Source organism: Zeugodacus cucurbitae, chromosome 2 (assembly GCF_028554725.1).
Source record: "Zeugodacus cucurbitae isolate PBARC_wt_2022May chromosome 2, idZeuCucr1.2, whole genome shotgun sequence".
NCBI classification, from domain to species: domain Eukaryota; kingdom Metazoa; phylum Arthropoda; class Insecta; order Diptera; family Tephritidae; genus Zeugodacus; species Zeugodacus cucurbitae.
The window spans coordinates 75,838,622-75,858,783 of record NC_071667.1 but is presented as its reverse complement, the minus strand read 5'-3'; the positions used below and the strand labels follow the sequence as shown (position 1 = coordinate 75,858,783).

Sequence of the window (20,162 nt, the reverse complement as noted above, 5' to 3'; positions counted from 1 at the left end):
GAAGTGTTGTCTTTTTTATTTATGTTTTTACTAATTAATGAATGCATTTTTCAAGTCTCTGTAAACCGCACCAATAATATTCATATGTGACCTGGTCTACGCAAAGGGGGCTTAGGTGTCAAAAAATCAATTTTCACTTTTTAGTTGATTCGGATGGAAGATGTGATGCTTTTTCACGTGATAGAATCCAAAAAGAAAACTAGTTTTCGCACGTTAGCTCCCTTTTCGTAGACCAGGTCACATATATGAAAATTCCTTCGTTTATTAACAACATTTATCTATGTACTATAGGAATATTTTTAGTTTTTAGATTTTAGATGAACCAATAATGAGTTATCCTGTTCACGGCAAGAGCTTTTTTTTTTGACACGCCAAAGCAGCTTTTACAAAATCAACTAACACTTCAGCGACTACTACATATATTCTAAAATGCCTGAGAACTATAAAAATGGAATATTTACAATGGGACATCGGATTAATTGGTCGTTTGCAAAACTCATTTAATTATTCAGTTACATATGTACATACGCATGTAACACGTATTTATGTATGTGAGGAGATAACAAATTGGCACACGCGTCGTATGAGTAATATTTAATGCAATTTTAAAATATCAGATGGACAGTAGCAACTCTCTTCGACTATTTCAGAGGCCATAGCGCATTTCGATAGACGATATCAACTAAAAAAGAATAACGAGTGGTCATTACATTGCTTTAATAATTTTCGATATCCTTAAGTGGAATTTTCATAAAGAGTAAGCAGAAAATTGGAAAGAACCAAGTGAGCTTTACACACAAAGTAGTATATAATTAACATTTATCAGAGCAAGAGATCTTTGTCAAGGTCAGTATAAGCGATATTTAATATTTAGTGTTTTTGAAAGTCGAAGTGTTTTTAATAAAATGCATTTTTAGTACACTTTGTGAACAATTTAAAAAAATGCGTGGAGTGAAATTGCCCGAATCAACATTAATTGCCGTTATGACGCCTTACTTATGGGTATTGTCCTTGTTTGCTGTTGTGTTGCCACCATATTACATACTACGCACGATTCCACCGCATCGCCATTGGTTGTTCTATGTGATTCGCACAGTTTTCGTGCTATATATGCTGGTGCAATTGATCATCAGTTTTTGGGTCACCTATATCTACACTAAAATGCTACGAAGTTTTTTGTTGCGCAACTCTTTGGACATTATGACTTGTGTTTTGAGTATTGGCATTAATGTCGTACAGCTAATAGTGCAAATGGCGATATATGTGCAAACGATAACTAAGCACCGTTTACTACGCGAAGCAGTGCATGACATTGTACAGTTAGAAACGGATATACGAAAACACCTAACGATCGATGGTTCATTGGCAACTTTTCGCTGGCGTTTAGCTCTTCGTGTTGGCGTTTGGCTCATGATCGTCTCCACTTTTGTGCCCTATCTAAGCTATGTGCTCTATACCACGTCACTTCACCCGATTAAGCGTGGAATTATTGTATTTTTCAGCACATTAATTCATTTGAAAGGTGTTGAGTATTGTGTTAGTGTGCAACTGATACAGGAGCTGTTATATTTGTTGCAACAACAGTTGGTGCATTTGAGACGAGAACTGCTGCGTTGTGAAAGGGTGGAGTTGCGTTGGAGCTTATACGATGACTTGCAAACGAATCAGAAACTTTTGGCGCGTATTTGGAATCTACTTAACCAAGTCGAACGGTATTTTTGCATTCCAATGCTTATGCTCTTCTTCGTCAATGGTTTTGCTATAATACAAGCTATACACTGGGCTTACATCCGATTCGAGCGGGATGAATTCAACGTGCGTTTATGTAAGTGTTGTTACTATCGTTAGTTAAACTAGAAGCACAGCTTAATTAAATCTATGTTGCGCTAAGTTTCTATAGTTATGTGTAGTTGTAAAGTCTTTTTAAACTCGGTACATGTTTTGTCTAGGCATGTCCAGCGTTCTGATTCGACTAATTTCTCAAGAATCTAAATGATTTGTTTCTTTTATATATGAAAAATTGTAATTACTAAATATTAATTAAAATATTTTTTTATACAAAATTAGATCGCATAGCCTACACCGCCATGATAATTCTAGCATTGCTTATACCCTGCTATTTGAGTCAGTGCTGTATTGATGAGGTATATAAATGTACATTATATATTTGTTAAATTCTATAATAATTAAATAATTTCTGCAGTATAACCGATTCGGCACAATATTGCACAAATTGAAGACTCTGGGTATCGATGAGCAGCTTAATATGCGTTTACAGGAGTATTCGCTTCAATTGATGCATCAAAAGACGCTATTCACCTGCGGTGGCTTCTTTGAAATAAACTTGAAGAATTTTGGAGCGGTGAGGAAATAAGTACAAACGAGAAGTGAATTTTAATTAAACACATTTCTCCTTTTCCAATTCTTTAGATAAGCCTAACAATTACCACATATATTGTTATACTTATCCAATTCAAATTACAAGCAGAAACTGAGAAGAAATCAAATATTGGAATTCGTTTTGAATAATATGTACAAATCAATTAATAAATATTCTTATTATCTGTTTATGTATACGTTTGTATGTATGTATATGATATGTTAAAAGTACTAATATGGAATAATAAAAGTGTAACAAAAAAATCGATTTTAAAATTTATCATCATCAACAATTTTTTTTATTTATCAGGACTCACATCTTTAGCTCTCTGCTTAAAAATTAATTTTAAACACTATTGATTCAAATTATCAACTTGAAACAGATGTAATTAATTAACAGTACATTTTTATACCCTAACAACGTGTAGCTTAAAGTATACTAGTTTTGTGGCACCTAAGGCTTGTTTTTAGGGACAGTACTTTATATACTTGGCTGTCTCCTGATCGAAACACGCGGAACCAAATCGATCACGTTGTGATAGACGGAAGACATGTCTCCTGTGTTTTAGACGTGCGTACGCTCCGAGGACCAAATATAGACTCGGACCATTATCTGGTCGCAGCGAAGATACGCACCCGCCTCTGTGCAGCAAAGAATGCCCGTCAACAAACACAAGGAAGGTTCGACGTCGAAAAGCTGCAATCGCAACAGACAGCCACGAAATACTCTACTCGACTTGCACTCCTGCTCTCTGAGAGCACTCATCAGCATCTCGGTATAAGGGAACTGTGGAACGGCATCTCAAACTCACTGCGTACCGCTGCAGCCGAAACAATTGGTTTTCGGCAACGACAAAAAACAAGCTGGTACGATGAGGAGTGCCGTCTCGCAGCGGAGAGAAAACAGACTGCCTACCTCGCAACATTGCAAACGACCACAACACGTGCGGGATGGGATAGATACCGAGAGCTGTAGAGGGAAGCGAGACGCATTTGCAGACAAAAAAAGAAAGAGGCCGAAATGCGTGAGTACGAAGAGCTTGAGAAGCTGGCAGACAGAGGGAATGCTCGAAAATTTTATGAAAAAATGAAGCGACTTAACGAAGGTTTCAAGACCGGAGCATCCTCATGTAGAGACCAAGGTGGTAATCTGGTAACCGATGTCCAGGGCATACTGGGATTATGGAGGGAACACTTCTCCGACCTGCTGACTGGCAGTGAGAGTACAACACCAGGAGATGGCGAACCCGATCCCCCAATCGATGACGATGGAACAGATGTTCCATTACCCGACCATGAAGAAATTCGAATAGCAATTACCCGCTTGAAGAACAACAAAGCAGCGGGGGCCGATAGATTACCGGCAGAACTATTCAAATACGGCGGCGAAGAACTGATAAGGTGCACGCATCAGCTTCTTTGCAGAATATGGTCGGAAGAAAGCATGCCTGACGATTGGAATCTCAGTGTGCTCTGCCCAATCCATAAAAAGGGAGATCCCACAATCTGCGCCAATTACCGTGGGATCAGCCTCCTAAATATCGCATACAAGGTTCTATCGAGCGTATTGTGTGAAAGACTAAAGCCCACCGTCAACAAACTGATTGGACCTTATCAGTGTGGCTTTAGACCTGGAAAATCGACAACTGACCAGATATTCACCATGCGCCAAATCTTGGAAAAGACCCGAGAAAAGAACAACAACCGCGCCGTTTGTTCTGCTTTTTCCCGCATGGATAAGGAAGCGAAGCGAATGGGTCTGGAGGTGAATGAGGACAAGACGAAATATCTCCTGTCATCAAACAAACAGTCGGCGCATTCGCGTCTTGGCTCCCACGTCACTGTTGACAGTCATAACTTCGAGGTCGTAGATAATTTCGTATACCTGGGAACCAGCATCAACAACACGAACAATGTCAGCCTCGAAATCCAGCGCAGAATAACTCTTGCCAACAGGTGCTACTTTGGACTGAGTAGGCAATTGAACAGTAAGTCCTCTCTCGACGAACCAAAATCAAGCTCTACAAGTCGCTTATCATTCCCGTCCTGCTTTACGGTGCAGAAGCTTGGACGATGTCAACATCAGATGAGACGACACTAGGAGTTTTCGAGAGGAAAATTTTGCGCAAGATTTATGGTCCTCAGAACATTGGCAACGGCGAATACCGCAGACGATGGAACGATGAGCTGTACGAGTTATACGACGACATTGACATAGTTCAGCGCATAAAAAGACAGCGGCTACGCTGGCTAGGTCATGTTGTCCGAATGGACGAAAACACTCCAGCCCTGAAAGTGTTCGATGCAGTACCCGCCGGAGGAAGCCGAGGAAGGGGAAGGCCTCCACTCCGTTGGAGGGACCAGGTGGAGAGCGACCTGGTTACACTTGGGATCTCCAACTGGCGCCGAACTGCGAAGGAGAGAGACAGGTGGCGCACTATCGTCGATTCGGCTATAACCGGCTAAACGGTTGCAACGCCAATCACATACGAAACGGTATATTCGATATATATTGAGAAGTTAAGACGATGGTCTGCTTCGACCCAAATTGATAAAATGGGTTCATTCTGCGATATTATTTCGAATATCATTATGGGGTTCGGCACCATGGAAATTCGTAATTTTATAAAATGAAGAGTATAAAATAAAAATAAAACAAAAATGTATTGATTTCAACAAATAACAAATATTGTATTCGTATATAGCATACTAGCTGACTCCGCAGTCGTTGCACTGCGTGAAATTATTTGTTTTGAAAACAAAGTTGAATTGGAAAACATTTATTTGCGAATTTTCTAAATTTTTTTTTTCAATGTAACGCATAACAAAATTTTCTGTTTTCTGTTCCGGTGCGTAAATGTACAGAGAAGATGATTTTTTCAACTCGTGAATGAAATTTATGCCACACACCTCCAGCGACTGTCTTTGAGAACTGTTGATTGTCATCCCAAATGCAAGTCTCATTGGAAACTGAATACGTTTGAACTGAAATGGCAAATCGTTGGAACTCAAAGAAATTCGTGGAATCAAGCATTCTGCTTGAAGATTGCAAAGCATAGTAAATGACAAAGAAATTTCACAGGATAATTCACAGCTTCGTCTTCATTTTTAATATGATCGATCGATGTGTATGAACCCAAATCTCCAGGAAGTTGACTTTAAGTCGTATAGATTAAGTCATCATACTTGTGGCGGCAAGTTGTTCGTTGAAATTAAGTGTCGTCAAAGACAATTTTATTCAGAATTAAATACTCTTAACCAACAACACATTTATTTGGATAAAGATTAATATTATTATTTTAATACAACTCTAACAAATAATTTCGACTAAATTAATTATCACAAAAACGGTACTCACGGACTCTTTTTTAGATCATTAAAAGAGAAATAATTCTTTCATACATAACTTTTGTGTATCTTGAACCGCTTTCGCAGCGCAAGGAACGGAAGCCCTCAAAGATAAATAATTTCCCCCGTTTTTTACATATTTACCACTGTGATGCTATATAGCCTATAGCCTTCCTCGATAAATTGACTATCCAACACAAAAAGAGTTATTCAATTCGAACCAGTAGTTTCGGAGATTAGCGCGTTCAAACAAAAAAACAAACAAACTCTTCAGCTATATAATATTAGTATAGATTTTATTATAAAATTTTATAGAATCCCGGAAAAATGTACACGAATTTTTTTGCGAAAAATGCAATCATCGATTGCAGTTGAATATAGCACTGCCTTACTTGTCTACTTTATATTTCTTGTAAAGTATTGTGATGAGTTTCATTTACGTTTCTATTTCAATTTATTTGATGACTTCACTTTATATCCTCTAATATGGCTTGTAGTCTTTATTTAGCGTTAGTAGTAGCAGTGGAGTGTGTGTAAATGGACAACATGCGTACCGTGATATTTTCCGACTCTATATTAATAAGCGCCACGCGACCCTACTTCTGGACATTGACTTTATTTGGAATCGTGTTACCACCGAATTACATACTCCGCACAATCCAACCAACCAATCGTCAATGGCTATTATTTCTAATACGAATTGTTTTCACAATATACGCACTATTACATTGGACCTTTACTGGCTTTTGGATCGCGTATTTAAACAAAAACTTCCTCAATAACTATGTGAGGAGAAACTCGTTGGATAGCAAAACTTATATACTAACCATTGGCATCATTATCGTACAGCTCATAGTGCAAACAGTGATACATGCTCAGGCATTAATGGGCCATCAACAACTTCGGCGCATACTCATTAATGTAGTGCAATTGGAATCGGATATACGTGAACACGCTTCAGCCGTGTGTTCGCTGTGTGCCATTCGTTGGCGTTTTTTCTTGCATATAGGATTATGGTTACTACTGCTTTGCACTTTCATTATGTACCTATATTATGAACTATCACCTGGAAAATACACAGCTCTGCATCAAGTGGTCTCGATATTTGGCTATACATTGACTCAAATGAAAGGAGTTGAGTATTGTGTTAGTGTGCAACTGATACACGAGCTCTTACACTTGGTGCAGCAACAGTTGACGCATTTGAGCTGGAAATTGGAGCGCTGTGAAAGATTGGAGCTGCGTTGGGACTTATTCGTCCAATTGCAAACAAACCAAGCACTTCTGTCACGCGTCTGGCATCTACTGAATCAAGTGGAACGATATTTTTACCTTCCAGTGCTTATGCTATTCTTTTGTAATGGATTCTTAATGACGCAAACCATACATTGGGGCTATATTAATTTGGAACTCGATGATTTGAAGCTGCGTTTATGTAAGTTTTCTCGTGATTCCACTCATGTATAAAAGTGATTGCTACATTATAGTACCAATTTACCTATATAGGTAAAGGTCCTTGTGTTGTGTTTCGCCGTGACATTTCAAAAGAATGCATAGATAGATAGATAGATTTAATTTAAAAAATTACTCATGTTGCCCGGCGAAAGTCATCCAAAGGGTCCCGAAAACCTAATAGTCTTTCGACAATATTTTAGCCAGTCTTTTTTTTAAATTTCACGTAGAATTATTTTCATCAACTACTTTGAACATAGTAAAATAAATCTATAAATACAATTTTTCAGTCCATACCCATTTTGCGAAAAAGTGAGGCTACCAAAATAACACAGCCACATAAAATTTTTTTTTTTTATTCTGACCTAGAGGTCTTACTACATGTACCTTATGTTTTTGAGGCCGCTAAATCCGAATCCGAGGTCCATTTAACCCCATCAGATCAGTGTTTTGACATAAACCCAGAAAACCAATGTGGCGGACTCACTACTCGGGTTTTCGGGGGCATGGATTACGAATCCGGTGTCGGTTTTAAAAATTCAAAATGGCTGATGGAATATGGCGAACGTTTTTTTTTAATTTTCATAGGAATCTTATGAAACTCGTTATTCGAGGTCACTGATTTTGAATGTGGCTCGAGTTTGTTTGGGTTATCGAGCATTTTATACCCTCGCAATATAGGGGGAGTACCAATTTTACCAATCTTTGACACTGAGGAGCTATATTATTGGGAAAAGATTTATCCATTATTCTATAGAATAAATAAAAGATTTACAAATATTTTCGGTAAAAATCAGCCACCGACAGACAGGCGGACGGACATACAGACATTCGGATTTCAATTCGTCTCGCATCCTGATGACTTCGTTATATATAATCCTATATGTATCTAACCCGTTTAGTTTTAGGACTTACAAACAACCGTTAGTTTAATAAAACTATTATACTCGTCCCAGATGTTGCGAGAGTATAAAAATATTCCGTGCCTGTACCCGTACATCTGCCATCAGATTAATTACTTATACATTTGCTAATTAATTCTTAGATAGACATGCAGACATGTACGTATGATGCATCTGAAGATATGGCTATATAAAATAGCCTTGTCACAAATAAAATTCTACATTAATGCGCATTTCCTTTGGTTAGCAATGCATGTTATATAACATGCTAAAAGCAAAATGCTACAGTTTTTATTGAGTGCGCGTAACTCCAAGTCCATACAATTATATTATGCGATCAGCAAAATTTGCCGAAACCGCGTTAATTTCCGTTATTACGCCCTATTTGTGGACATTTTCATTATTCGCTGTTGTGATGCCACCGTTTATGATAATGCCTAGGGCATCTTCCGTACGGCTTTGGTTGTTCCACCTATTTCGGATTATTTTCGCAGTCTATATACTGTTTCAATTCACTATTAACTTCTGGGTCGAACACTTAAACAATACGACAATCAGTATTTTTGTGCAGAAGAACTCTATGGATAGTATGACATATATTTTAAGTATTGGCATCAATAACATACAGCTCATAGTGCAAGCAGTGATCTATACTCAAGCATTAACGGTAGATCAACTACTACGGAGCATACTCGGTAGCGTGAAGCAGCTAGAAGCGGAGATACGACAACATTGCTCAGCCGTGTGTTCATTGCGTTCCATACGTTGGCGTTTTCATCTACGCATAGGCCTTTGGTTATTGATAGTATGTGCTTTTCTGGCACATCTGACTTATGCACTCGCAACGACTACACTAACACCACTTGCTAAAGGCATTACTGCGTATTGCGCCGTACTAATTCAGATGAAAGGAGTTGAGTATTGTGTTAGTGTGCAACTGATACATGAGCTCTTGCATTTGGTGCAGCAACAGTTGGTGCATTTGAGACGTGAATTGGCGCACTGTGAAAGTTTGGAGCTGCGTTGGAGTTTATTCGCACAATTGCAAACCAATCAAAAGCTTCTTTCACGCGTCTGGCATCTACTGAATCAAGTGGAACGATATTTTTACCTGCCAATGTTCATGCTGTTCTTTTATAATGGATTTATAATAACACAAACCATACATTGGGGCTATATTAATTTTGAGCATGATGACTTTAATCTGCGCTCATGTAAGTTTCTTCCAAGTGTTTATCTAAGGATGAGTTGTGTTTACATATAATAGCCAAAAGATGAGTAAAAGTACAATTTTTCATAGAAATTCATCAATTCTTCGTTGTTGGTTTTAGGCTTATTTTTCTCGCCAATAATCAATATTGGGATCACATTGGACTCTATTTTGTCTATATATATAAAAATCATATTTATAAATGATTTCAAATTTATTTTAATTAGGTCGCATTGCCTACATTGTCATGATGATAATTTCATTGTTTATACCCTGCTACCGGAGTCAGTGCTGCATTGATGAGGTGAGGATCAAATCCTTTTAAATATTTCAATACAATTTTAAGTACTCTCCACATCTATTCAAATACTTTTTCTTTCGCTTTACAGTACAATCGCTTCGGCACAATATTGCATAAATTAAAAACCGTTGGTGGTATTGATGAACAGCTGAGTATGCGTTTGCAGGAGTATTCGCTTCAATTGATGCATCAGAAGATGTTATTCACTTGTGGTGGCTTCTTTGATATAAATTTGAAGAACTTTGGAACGGTAATTACGAAGCATAAATTAAATTTTTTGATAATATATTTTTTATATGTATATGAATTTAGATAATTCTGACGATTGCCACTTATATTGTTATACTCATACAATTCAAATTACAAGCCGAAACGGGAAGGAAATCGAGAATTGAAGTGGGTATGGAGTAATAAAAAAAATTAATATAAAAAAAAAACAACAAAAACAGACAGATTTCTACTGCAAATATCGTTAATATATTAACTGAACTTTGTAGAAGATATTACATATTAATATTAACTGGAAATTTGTCGAAGTTAAACAAATAAATAAATTTTGTTCAAAAAAGTTACAATTAATTTTCTTGTTTTGTTATTAATTTTAATTTTATCATATTAGTTTATCAAATAACTCTTCATATCCACACTATAATAAACCAACTTAAAGAAATTTTTCTAACAAACCTTTCTAACTGAAATATGAAGTCGAGATATTACCCATTGTAGATAGAATATGAAAATATGTTATAGTTATACATACATGCACATATAAATATGTATATAAGTGTATGATTTATCTTTTAACTATCATATGCATATACTTTTAATAACCAATTCTCTTATTAACATACAACTATATATGTATATGTTTGTATAAAGTGAGTAAATTGGAATACGTGGCGTATAAGTGACTTTTAATGCAATTTTCAAATAGCAAATATGTGCAACAGAGATCACTATCATTAAGATCACAGGATAACGAATAACGACATGTTAGTTGTTTTAGTTTAAGCTTGTTAATAAGAGCCTGATGAAATGAGTTTTTAGTGACACTTTAAATTGGCAAGTGTTAACATTTCCTCTTTCAAATTCACAAAATATTTTTTTCAAATAACGAATATACTTAGTTTTAGAGTCTGATACAAAATGCGACCAGTGAAATTTTCCGAATCCGCGTTATTTACCGTTATTACACCTTACTTTTGGATATTATCCTTATTCGCTGTCGTGATGCCACCAATTTTCATATTACGTACGCTGTCATCCCATCGATATTGCTTGTTCCACCTATTTCGTGTTATTTTCGTCGCATATACATTGCTACTATTGAGTGTTGGCTTTTGGGTGGAGCATACCAAGAATATCGTGATCAGTGCGTTTGTGTGGAGAAACTCTTTGGACAACATGACTCGTATCTTAACTGTTGGCATCAACGTATTGCAAGTCATGGTACAAATAGTGATCTATACACAAGCATTAACCGGATACCAACAACTTCGGCGCATACTAGTTAATGTCGTGCAACTGGAGTCGGATATAAGAGCACACTGCACAGCTGTGTGTTCATTATCCGCCATACGTTGGCGGTTTTGTCTACGTATTGGAATTTGGTTTTTCATATTATGCACCTTTCTACCGCATCTATGTCATGCACTCTCCGACATAACACTCGCGCCGATTTTCAGATGGATCACTGTGCTGTTCAGTTTATTATCGCAAATTAAAGGAGTTGAATATTGTGTTAGTGTGCAAATGATACACGAGCTGTTATACTTGGTACACCAGCAGCTGGCGCATTTAAGACGAGAACTGGTCATTTGTGATCGGGTTGACATGCGTTTGCGTTTATATGCAGAATTGCAGAGGAATCAACAACTATTGGCGCGTGTGTGGCAATTATTGGGTGAAGTAGAGCGATATTTTTGTATTCCCATGACTATTGCGTTCTTCTATCATGGTTTTACTATAATACAAACTATACTTTGGGGTTATACGAATTTCGAATATGAGGATTTTCATTTACGTTTATGTACGTTAAGTATAACTGTGAATACTTCTATCACCATATATTTGCATATTAAATGAAAATATTTAATGCTTCAGACCGCATTGTGTTCGCCTTTACGAATATTGCTACTCTGTTTATACCTTGTTACTTGAATCAATGTTGCATTGACGAGGTAAAATGAAATTACGTCCTTTAAATAAACTATTTATATAACTAAAATTTTAATATTTGCTGCTTATACATAGTACAAACGCTTTGGTACTTTACTACACAAACTGAAAACCGTGGGAGTCGATGTACAGCTGAGCATGCGTTTACAGGAGTATTCGCTTCAACTGTTGCATCAAAAGATGCTGTTCACTTGCGGTGGCTTCTTTGAGATAAACTTGAAGAATTTCGGAACGGTAAGCTAATAAGTTTAATGAACATAAAATTGCTTGAAATTATGTATGAATTTATAATTTTTTCTTCAGATAATCCTGTCGATTACAGCATACGTCGTTATACTGATACAGTTTAAACTGCAAGCGGCAACAGAAGGAAAATCCGGCATAATTACTACTTTTGTATAATATCATATTGAATCGCTAAATGTTGCTTTTAAATGTTTAGCCTTATTTAGTAAGTATTATTTGGAACCCATGACGCACTGAATAGTAGTCACACACTAAGCAACTTAGTTGAGACAGTTATCCATATGTTTGTATGCTGCAATTAGTTTATAACCACACATGTATGTATGTATGTTCATCATATGAAGAAATAAAAACGCATTTAACAAAACATTGATTGTATCATGATGTTTCAATTGATATTGAAAGAAGATTAGTATGTGTGTAATTACAAGCATTATCAATTCCAAATATAAAGGTAAAAGCACATTGCACATTCGTTACTCGTCGACGATACTGGTGCCATAGTGTCTTACAAATCATTAACCGACATGCCACAGTTAGAACGACCGATATTTCAAGTATCACTGCAACTCTTTAAGCGTATAATGGTTATAATGGGTATAACACCGTATACAAAACATTGTAGCAGCCAACCGGGCATGTCCTGTCGAAAGGGATTTATATTGAGTCTACACTTGCTCGCAGTGTTTGCACTAACTGGCATCTTAATAAACGAGTACTTAAAGAGTGCACAAGAGGCGATCTACAATGTTAAAGACGTCTTCTCGTCGGTTATCGATGGACTCGGCTTTAGCACTTTAATACTGGTGCAGCTCATCATACATTTGGAGAGTACTTGCAAAGCGCATATGTACACGGAAATTTTCAGTAAATTTGCACAAATGCAAAAGTTGTTGTTACAAAAATTCGCAATACATTTCGATTTGTCAAGGTTAAAATTTTGTGTACACATGCTACAGATTCATTTTACAATCTACTGCGGCTTGTTGATAGCGCTGGTGATTAAAATGCTTTTTGAACCAGGATCAGTGTCCCAATTGTTATTAACTTTGCACGCAGAGTTAGTGTTAAAAGTCAAATTATTCGAGTTTATGTGTTTCATTATTGTGTTCATGGTAATGATTTGCACTGTATGTAAGGCAGCCAAGATACATTGTAAGCGGTTGGAGGCGACACGATTTGAAAATGGTTTGCAGCGGCGTGAATGTTTATTGGGATTTGTGGCACTGCAAGACTTGCATGCTTTGCTTTGGGAGAATGTGCAGCTCTTAACGGACTACTTTGAGTGGAGTTTGCCGGGTTTATTTGCAAAGCAGCTTATCGATTTAACGCTTTTGGCATATTGGGCAGTTCTAAATATAGAAACAGGAACGTCGGTAGTAGTTAAATATTGTAAGTAATCAAGAGAACAGTACAAATCATGATATTATATTTTCATTTAATTTTTTACCTATAGATTTAATAATTATTTGGATTATGCAAATAACTACTTTAACGACTGCGTGTTTCCTTTGCTCCGTCTGTGAACGAAAGGTGAGTGTGTTACAATATCGCTTAGTAGTAGTAGTAGTGTGTGGCTTCTTAAACTTACTTTCATACACGTTTAAGGACAGAGAAATACGTTCGTATTTAAGAACTTGTTTAAAAGATCGCCAGAATCTGCTATTAATGAGATGCATGCACCGAATTACAATGCAGCTATGTCAGGAAGCTATTACATTTGTAGCCGGAAATTTTGTAACAATTAACATTGGAACACTCGGCAAAGTAAGTAAATTTATTGTTGAGAGCAGAAAGCATAAATAATATTATATTAAATTATTATATGTACGTTCTAAATTAATACGATTATTTTTCAGTATTTTTTCACCGTCAGTATGTACATTGTAATATTGATACAATTTCGTATGTCAGTATGAATAACACCGAACTATACACAGTCTAATGTTAAAATGATAGCGTGTTGCTACAATAATGCAATGATGACCAATTCTTTTAAAATAAATTATGGAATATATTTAAACAATACAGTGTTTTGCGCAAATGAAAATAAAACTTGTTAACTTACCCACTAATATAATAATGCGAAGATAATAAATTACACATTTAACTGCATGAGAAGTGTATGTTGATAATGCGAAAAAAAACTTGAATTTCTTTAATTATACCACAAACTTTGACTTCAAGTAAACCTTTTTTTACAATTGAATGCATTTCCGCACCAAACGCTTCTAACAACTAAAATTGGCGGTTAATAAAAGCTTTAACATGGAGTATCCTGCCAGTTTGACAACCTGTGATTGCCAGATTTAAAATATGATAATAAATGTAATAAATAATTACTTACATACACCTATATTTAATTTGATAATGACAAACAATTACACCACAAAATTAAACGAATTATTGAATTGGAGTAGTTTAATTAAAAAATAACAAGCACAGACTCTTACAAACCTTGCCACTCCTTCAAAATGTATTCGGTTTTGCAGTACATTTAAAATAAACTAAAATATTAATCTGGCATTACATGCTGCTAAAACAGACGGAAATACACAAACAGCTGTTCCTTCAATTTAACCATTCTTACCAAGTATGTTTTTTCTGTAACAGATAAATAGAATATACAAACTAATAACTCACTAATTTATTGAGATATTAAAATGGTGTTATGCTTGGATTTTAACATTACTGTTTTATGTACATACATATGAGTTATGCCTTAGAAAAAATATTCGATTTCAGTTAGAATTTGAAGTGTTCCGGTTTGCGGCAACTCTATGTGTTATTAGGATTACAAACATAAGTACACTTGTTATAAGTCATCCGTATCAGTAGCTGGCTCATTTCGGAATTTAATAACTTCTACAGAATTTTTGTACACCTATGTGGAATAGGAGCGGTAATATTAACTTTAATACAGTAAGTATGTTCATATTGATGTTTATCATTGTATTGTATTGTTCTCAATTGCTTATTCTTAGAACTAACCAACGTACGAACTTGTTGGGAACACATATACATTTGTTTATACGTAAATATTTATGTGTAATACTAAATTATACAGAATATTTTGATAATCAATAACGCAGCAATGAAGTTTTATAAATTTGATTATAACCGCACCGAATGGGAGATACCTGAAATTTATCAAAAAGCGCAACCAGTTGGGTCTGGTGCTTATGGGCAGGTGATCAAAGCTCATGTTGAGGGCACAGAAACGTATGTGGCTATTAAACGACTGACCCGTCCCTTTCAGTCGGCTGTGCATGCCAAGCGTACTTATCGCGAGATACGTTTATTAAAGCATATGGATCACGATAATGTCATAGGGTTGCTGGACATATTCCATCCTCATGACAAAGATGTAACACTGAAATCATTTGAACAAGTGTACTTAGTAACACAATTTTTAGATGCTGATTTAAATAATATTATAAGAACTCAGCGACTTTCAGATGTTCATGTGCAGTTTTTGGTATATCAAATACTTCGTGGTCTTAAGTATATTCATAGTGCAGGCATCATCCATCGCGATCTAAAGCCGTCCAATATTGCCGTAAATGAAGATTGTGAATTACGTATTTTAGACTTTGGATTGGCACGTCCAACAGAAAGCGAAATGACTGGTTATGTAGCCACAAGATGGTATCGTGCCCCGGAAATTATGTTAAATTGGATGCATTACAACCAAACAGTTGATATCTGGTCCGTTGGTTGTATTATGGCGGAATTACTTACTGGACGAACTTTATTCCCCGGTACTGATCATATAAACCAATTAAATCTTATCATGGAAATATTAGGTACACCACCCGATGACTTTATGCAGAAAATCTCATCAGAAAGTGCGCGTAATTACATAAAATCGCTACCACCGATGAAACGGCGCAACTTTAAAGAAGTATTTAAAGGTGCTAATCCACTAGCAATTGATTTGCTGGAGAAAATGTTAGAGCTGGATTCAGAAAAACGTATTACAGCAGAGCAAGCATTAGCGCATCCCTATCTGGGTGAATATTCGGAACCAAGTGATGAACAAACTTCGCCATTATATGATCAAAGCTTTGAGGACATGGATTTGCCAGTAGAGAAATGGAAAGAACTAGTCTTTAATGAGGTTAAAAATTTTAAAAGGCCACAATCGTTTACAAAAATCTTAGAAAATGTTAATAAAACATAAAAGCAAAGTTGCGGTTTTTCGTATGTACATATGCTCAAATGGTATTAAATGCTAAACATATTGTTGAAAAAAAAGAAAAACAATATTATTCAAGATAATTATATTATTGCTTTAAAATATTTATAATGTTACTTGTTATTGTAAAAGTGAATGTTTGTAATTACAATTGTTAATGTTTCTGTGTTTATAATGGTAGACATAAATTCAGTATCAGTGCCTTATTAAAACCCTGAAAGCAAAAGATCTATACTAAATATATATTTATGTATTATTTAATGTACAAAAATTTTCATATTGTTTTATAGTATTTGTTTATACATTTATGTAAGTTTCTATTTCTACACGTTTGTATATTGTTTCCATTTGTACGAAAACTAACTTATTGATACGATTGTTATTAAAGAAAAATGTAATATCAACTTTTTTATATGTGTTTATTATATCTTTATTGCAAATAAAAATTGATAAAAGCATTTGATGATAATGTTATATGCCGAACCTTCTTGCCTCTCTCTATGAATGTGAAATAACACTTACCTTTGTAGCAAAAGAAGTGAGCGTATAAACTTTTTTCATACGCGCAATCTTCATGCCAGTCATTTTGGCTTATTGACTCAAATAATATTAACCATTTTTCTCTCTCATGCGTGCATATGCGCATACAAATTTATAACATGATATATTATTTTTTGTTGATGGTTACAATAATTGGGATTTTGAAACAAATAACTTCATCATTGTTCGCATTCTCTGCTATCCACATCATTGTGCCGCGTATCTGAAAACAGCAAATAAATAGAAAATAGTGTAATGTATATTAATTTGTGAACAGTATTCTGTCATGATTGGGTATACTAAAACTTACATTAGGAAGAGTGTTGCCGACCAAAACCTCAGCAACGTAGGATTTTCCATCGCTTTCATCACTTAAACAGCGTTTTTTATCATCACAAGGATCTGGAGTAATCACGGCATTTGTCTTGACAGCATTAAAGATCCAGCGTACGCGATGTTTTAAATACGAAGTATTATCACCTAAAATAAATATAAAAAGAAAATTTCGAAAATCACTAAATAGGTCATTGAGGTGTTCATATAAGAAAAAAATATACATAAATGTATTAAATTTGCTTTAAACGTTAAATTTAATAAAATCACGTTTCCAATTAAGTGGAAATCTCTGCAAATTCTATTCAAAAAATCATTACACTATACAACAGAATCGATTTTTTTTTCTCAGTGTTGCACAAAATCATTTTTTTCGGGAGATTAAGACATAAGTAATAAAAAAGTAAAATTCCCGATTTTCGAAATATCCTTCACATTTTATATATTATATTCGCTTCCGCATTTCAAAATTTCGCTTACTGGAAACACTGATAGATGATAAAGGATAAAAAGTAATTTATGTATAAAAATATGCATGTAATTGTATTTACCGTTATCATCAAAAATTACTTTTACCGTCACATTTGAACCACGAACCATTTGACACGGTATTTTGGTACAGCTTGAAACACTAACATACAGTACATCGTAACGAGATCCTAAAATAATATAGATATATTAGAATTCAAAAAACATAAATATGAAATAATATTGAAAAATCTGTATACATTTTGGAATAATTACAAAATATTATTATTTTTTTAAACTTTTCCCTGTTAGGAATTTAGTACATTCGCCCCGTTTTCTTTATCACATTCCCACCTATACTATTTCTCTACATACGTATGTATGTATACGCAAGCACTATTGATCATAACAATTAATATTAAGGCCAATTAAATTCAAGTAGGTAGGCAATGCAAAGCTTTGTTAAACTTCTTTATTTATTTATTTTTTTGCTTGATAAGCATAGGTAGCATTCAGCTGAGGAAATACGTCAATAGTAAAAGGCCGTACGTGCTAGCTTATCAGGGAAATAAAATCTGGATTAAAAAGTAGCAGTAAATTCAAGAATAACTTTGATTGAATATTTATTACATACAATTGTGTGTATGTATGGCAATAAGCTATGACGATTGCAATTTGGATTACTAATCCCAAGCTATATCATATATCTTATTCTTGAATAACAATTAAAAAAAAAACCATATACAATGATTTTTATTTAGTTGTCTTGTGTGTTTAGTGTTTATTTCTTCCATTCATTTATATCTAACGTAATGAACATTTGCCAGACATCAATACAAAAATCTTACTCTTCAGTGTGTAGCATTATCTTTTCGATAAGTTAATAAAGTGGAAATTAATTTAATTAATATTAACAGATAAAGGTACAGTATGCGTCAGATAATGGGAACTTACTAATACATTTTAGCTTTTCATTGAAATGTTTTAGTGAAATTAAATGACACAGCTGTCTACGTTAAAAAAAATAGTTCATAGATACTTTTTCTTTGTGGAATGGCAATACTCGTATTTTTAAGCTGAATATAAATTAAGTATTTAAGTATAATATTGTTCTTATTTCAAATTTTTTATTCTCTACAATATTATAAATTTGTTTTCCAAAAAATGGCTTTCGGGAATTGCTATTTAAAAGTCCCCGGCACTGAATTCCCAAATTAAATTAAAACATAATAAATAATATTAATTCCTTCCTTCAAAAAGTGTAGCTTTCATCACTCTTTATTAATAAGCGCTCCCCATTTTAGTTTCGAGCACAAACTTCGTACAGCCCACATACATATGTATGTATGTACGTAAGCTTAGCGTATTACCCGTGCCGCCTATACAAAAAGAAATTCCCACAGCTTTGTACCATAAAATTTATACGTTCATAAATTATTTAAATTCGAACACGACAAGAAGGCAGTATTGTCCACTTCAAAAGTTTCCGTAATTCTTTTAATAAGCATATTCACATCGCGAGAGCGTCACATGTAACAGTATGTGTATACATACACACTCGTATGAATTGAAAATGTTTGTGAAATATTGTTAGTCCTTCAGATAGATCGTTTTTGGTGGCAATTAAACGATAATGCTGCATCATTGTTTATGCCGATAACAATACAACTGATTATGAGAACACCGAATACTAGCACGAAATTTGAGTGTTGACATTTTTCAAATTGAGGATATTGATTGGAGGGTTATCCGGTCGTTATTTTTAAATTTATTTTCTAATTTAAACAATCATTTCATTCGCTGAGAACCTAAATATTTCATACAGAATATACCTAATCGTTTCAAATTTTAAAATACTTTTGTTGTAAGCTGCGAACTTCTAAATAAATCCGCTTATATTATATGTACATACATAAATTGATGCCCATTTATAGGGCCGTGTTCATCTTATCAAAATGCCCCACATAAATTAAAATTTACTACGTCTATGTCAACGTTGTTAGTAATTAAAATACCAAAAACTAATTATTACCGGAATGCGATACGTAAATAGCAATCTGCTTATAAATCTAGATACGTTAATTAATTCATTGTTAAAAACAGTTATCTCTACTCACCGCAGTCTTCAAAGGGTAGCGTACGCAAGCTTAATAACTTCTTGAAAATTTCTTTTGATGCATCTTGCACATCAACTGGCTGTCCAATTGTAAATGTGATCCAAAATATATTACTCAGATATAATAAATTCAAGTAGAAGAATTCAAGGCGCATTGTCAATTATTGTCAGCTGCAGATGTCAATAATTAATTATTGCTGATGAAGAGATGTTCACTAATTGGTAGAATATGCGTTTGTATATTTCACTTTGTACTTAGCGTAACGTATAATGCTGGTATTGCGTTCAATATATAACTGGCGAAAGTCATTTGATTAAGCGGAGTGTAGCACCTGATACGGTAGCAAATTCTAACGACTACATTTGATTAAATGCTTTGTATTTTTTGCTTCTTCCTTTCTAACACTAATGCAGTTCATTGATTCTTTTGAACTGTTTGACTGTTTGAGTGGCGCAAGTCGAAATGTTAATAAAAATTATTTTGAAGAACT

The 20,162-nt window shown here is 34.7% G+C and overlaps 7 protein-coding genes across 8 annotated transcripts; 6 read left to right on the top strand and 1 right to left on the bottom strand.

The window, feature by feature from the left end:
- Window positions 1-263: 263 nt before the first annotated feature.
- Window positions 264-2,772, top strand: LOC114803892 (putative gustatory receptor 98b). Its single transcript, XM_054226474.1, has 4 exons — window positions 264-1,825; window positions 2,068-2,144; window positions 2,204-2,362; window positions 2,431-2,772. The coding sequence occupies exons 1-4, from the start codon at window positions 943-945 to the stop codon at window positions 2,527-2,529; spliced, it is 1,218 nt and encodes a 405-aa protein (XP_054082449.1). The 5' UTR covers window positions 264-942; the 3' UTR covers window positions 2,530-2,772.
- Window positions 2,773-6,273: 3,501 nt separating this feature from the next.
- Window positions 6,274-7,194, top strand: LOC114803891 (putative gustatory receptor 98b). Its single transcript, XM_054232805.1, has one exon. It carries the CDS (start codon window positions 6,274-6,276, stop codon window positions 7,192-7,194), a length of 921 nt encoding a protein of 306 aa, XP_054088780.1.
- A 1,218-nt stretch (window positions 7,195-8,412) lies between these two features.
- On the top strand, window positions 8,413-10,125 carry LOC105211390 (putative gustatory receptor 98b). Its single transcript, XM_029039683.2, has 4 exons — window positions 8,413-9,295; window positions 9,519-9,595; window positions 9,681-9,842; window positions 9,905-10,125. Exons 1-4 carry the CDS (start codon window positions 8,413-8,415, stop codon window positions 10,001-10,003), a joined length of 1,221 nt encoding a protein of 406 aa, XP_028895516.1. The 3' UTR covers window positions 10,004-10,125.
- A 558-nt stretch (window positions 10,126-10,683) lies between these two features.
- LOC105211391 (putative gustatory receptor 98b) lies at window positions 10,684-12,346 on the top strand. The gene is made up of 4 exons (XM_029039637.2): window positions 10,684-11,621; window positions 11,696-11,772; window positions 11,846-12,004; window positions 12,074-12,346. Exons 1-4 carry the CDS (start codon window positions 10,739-10,741, stop codon window positions 12,170-12,172), a joined length of 1,218 nt encoding a protein of 405 aa, XP_028895470.2. The 5' UTR covers window positions 10,684-10,738; the 3' UTR covers window positions 12,173-12,346.
- A 108-nt stretch (window positions 12,347-12,454) lies between these two features.
- Window positions 12,455-15,006, top strand: LOC128922408 (putative gustatory receptor 98a). The gene is made up of 4 exons (XM_054232732.1): window positions 12,455-13,408; window positions 13,473-13,549; window positions 13,625-13,783; window positions 15,001-15,006. Exons 1-4 carry the CDS (start codon window positions 12,544-12,546, stop codon window positions 15,004-15,006), a joined length of 1,107 nt encoding a protein of 368 aa, XP_054088707.1. The 5' UTR covers window positions 12,455-12,543.
- On the top strand, window positions 14,780-16,691 carry LOC105211350 (mitogen-activated protein kinase p38a-like). Of its 2 annotated transcripts, none has more exons than XM_011182733.3 (2): window positions 14,780-14,938; window positions 15,001-16,691. In XM_011182733.3, the coding sequence occupies exon 2, from the start codon at window positions 15,111-15,113 to the stop codon at window positions 16,197-16,199; it is 1,089 nt and encodes a 362-aa protein (XP_011181035.1). In that variant the 5' UTR covers window positions 14,780-14,938; window positions 15,001-15,110; the 3' UTR covers window positions 16,200-16,691. The 2 variants fall into 2 exon arrangements, with proteins under 2 accessions (XP_011181035.1, XP_054087085.1); XM_054231110.1 differs by having other exon boundaries at window positions 14,801-14,942.
- A 139-nt stretch (window positions 16,692-16,830) lies between these two features.
- Window positions 16,831-19,877, bottom strand: LOC105211351 (uncharacterized). Its single transcript, XM_011182734.3, has 4 exons — window positions 19,673-19,877; window positions 17,639-17,746; window positions 17,065-17,234; window positions 16,831-16,977 (listed from the first exon to the last, which is right to left on the bottom strand). The coding sequence occupies exons 1-4, from the start codon at window positions 19,824-19,826 to the stop codon at window positions 16,882-16,884; spliced, it is 528 nt and encodes a 175-aa protein (XP_011181036.1). The 5' UTR covers window positions 19,827-19,877; the 3' UTR covers window positions 16,831-16,881.
- Window positions 19,878-20,162: the final 285 nt, after the last annotated feature.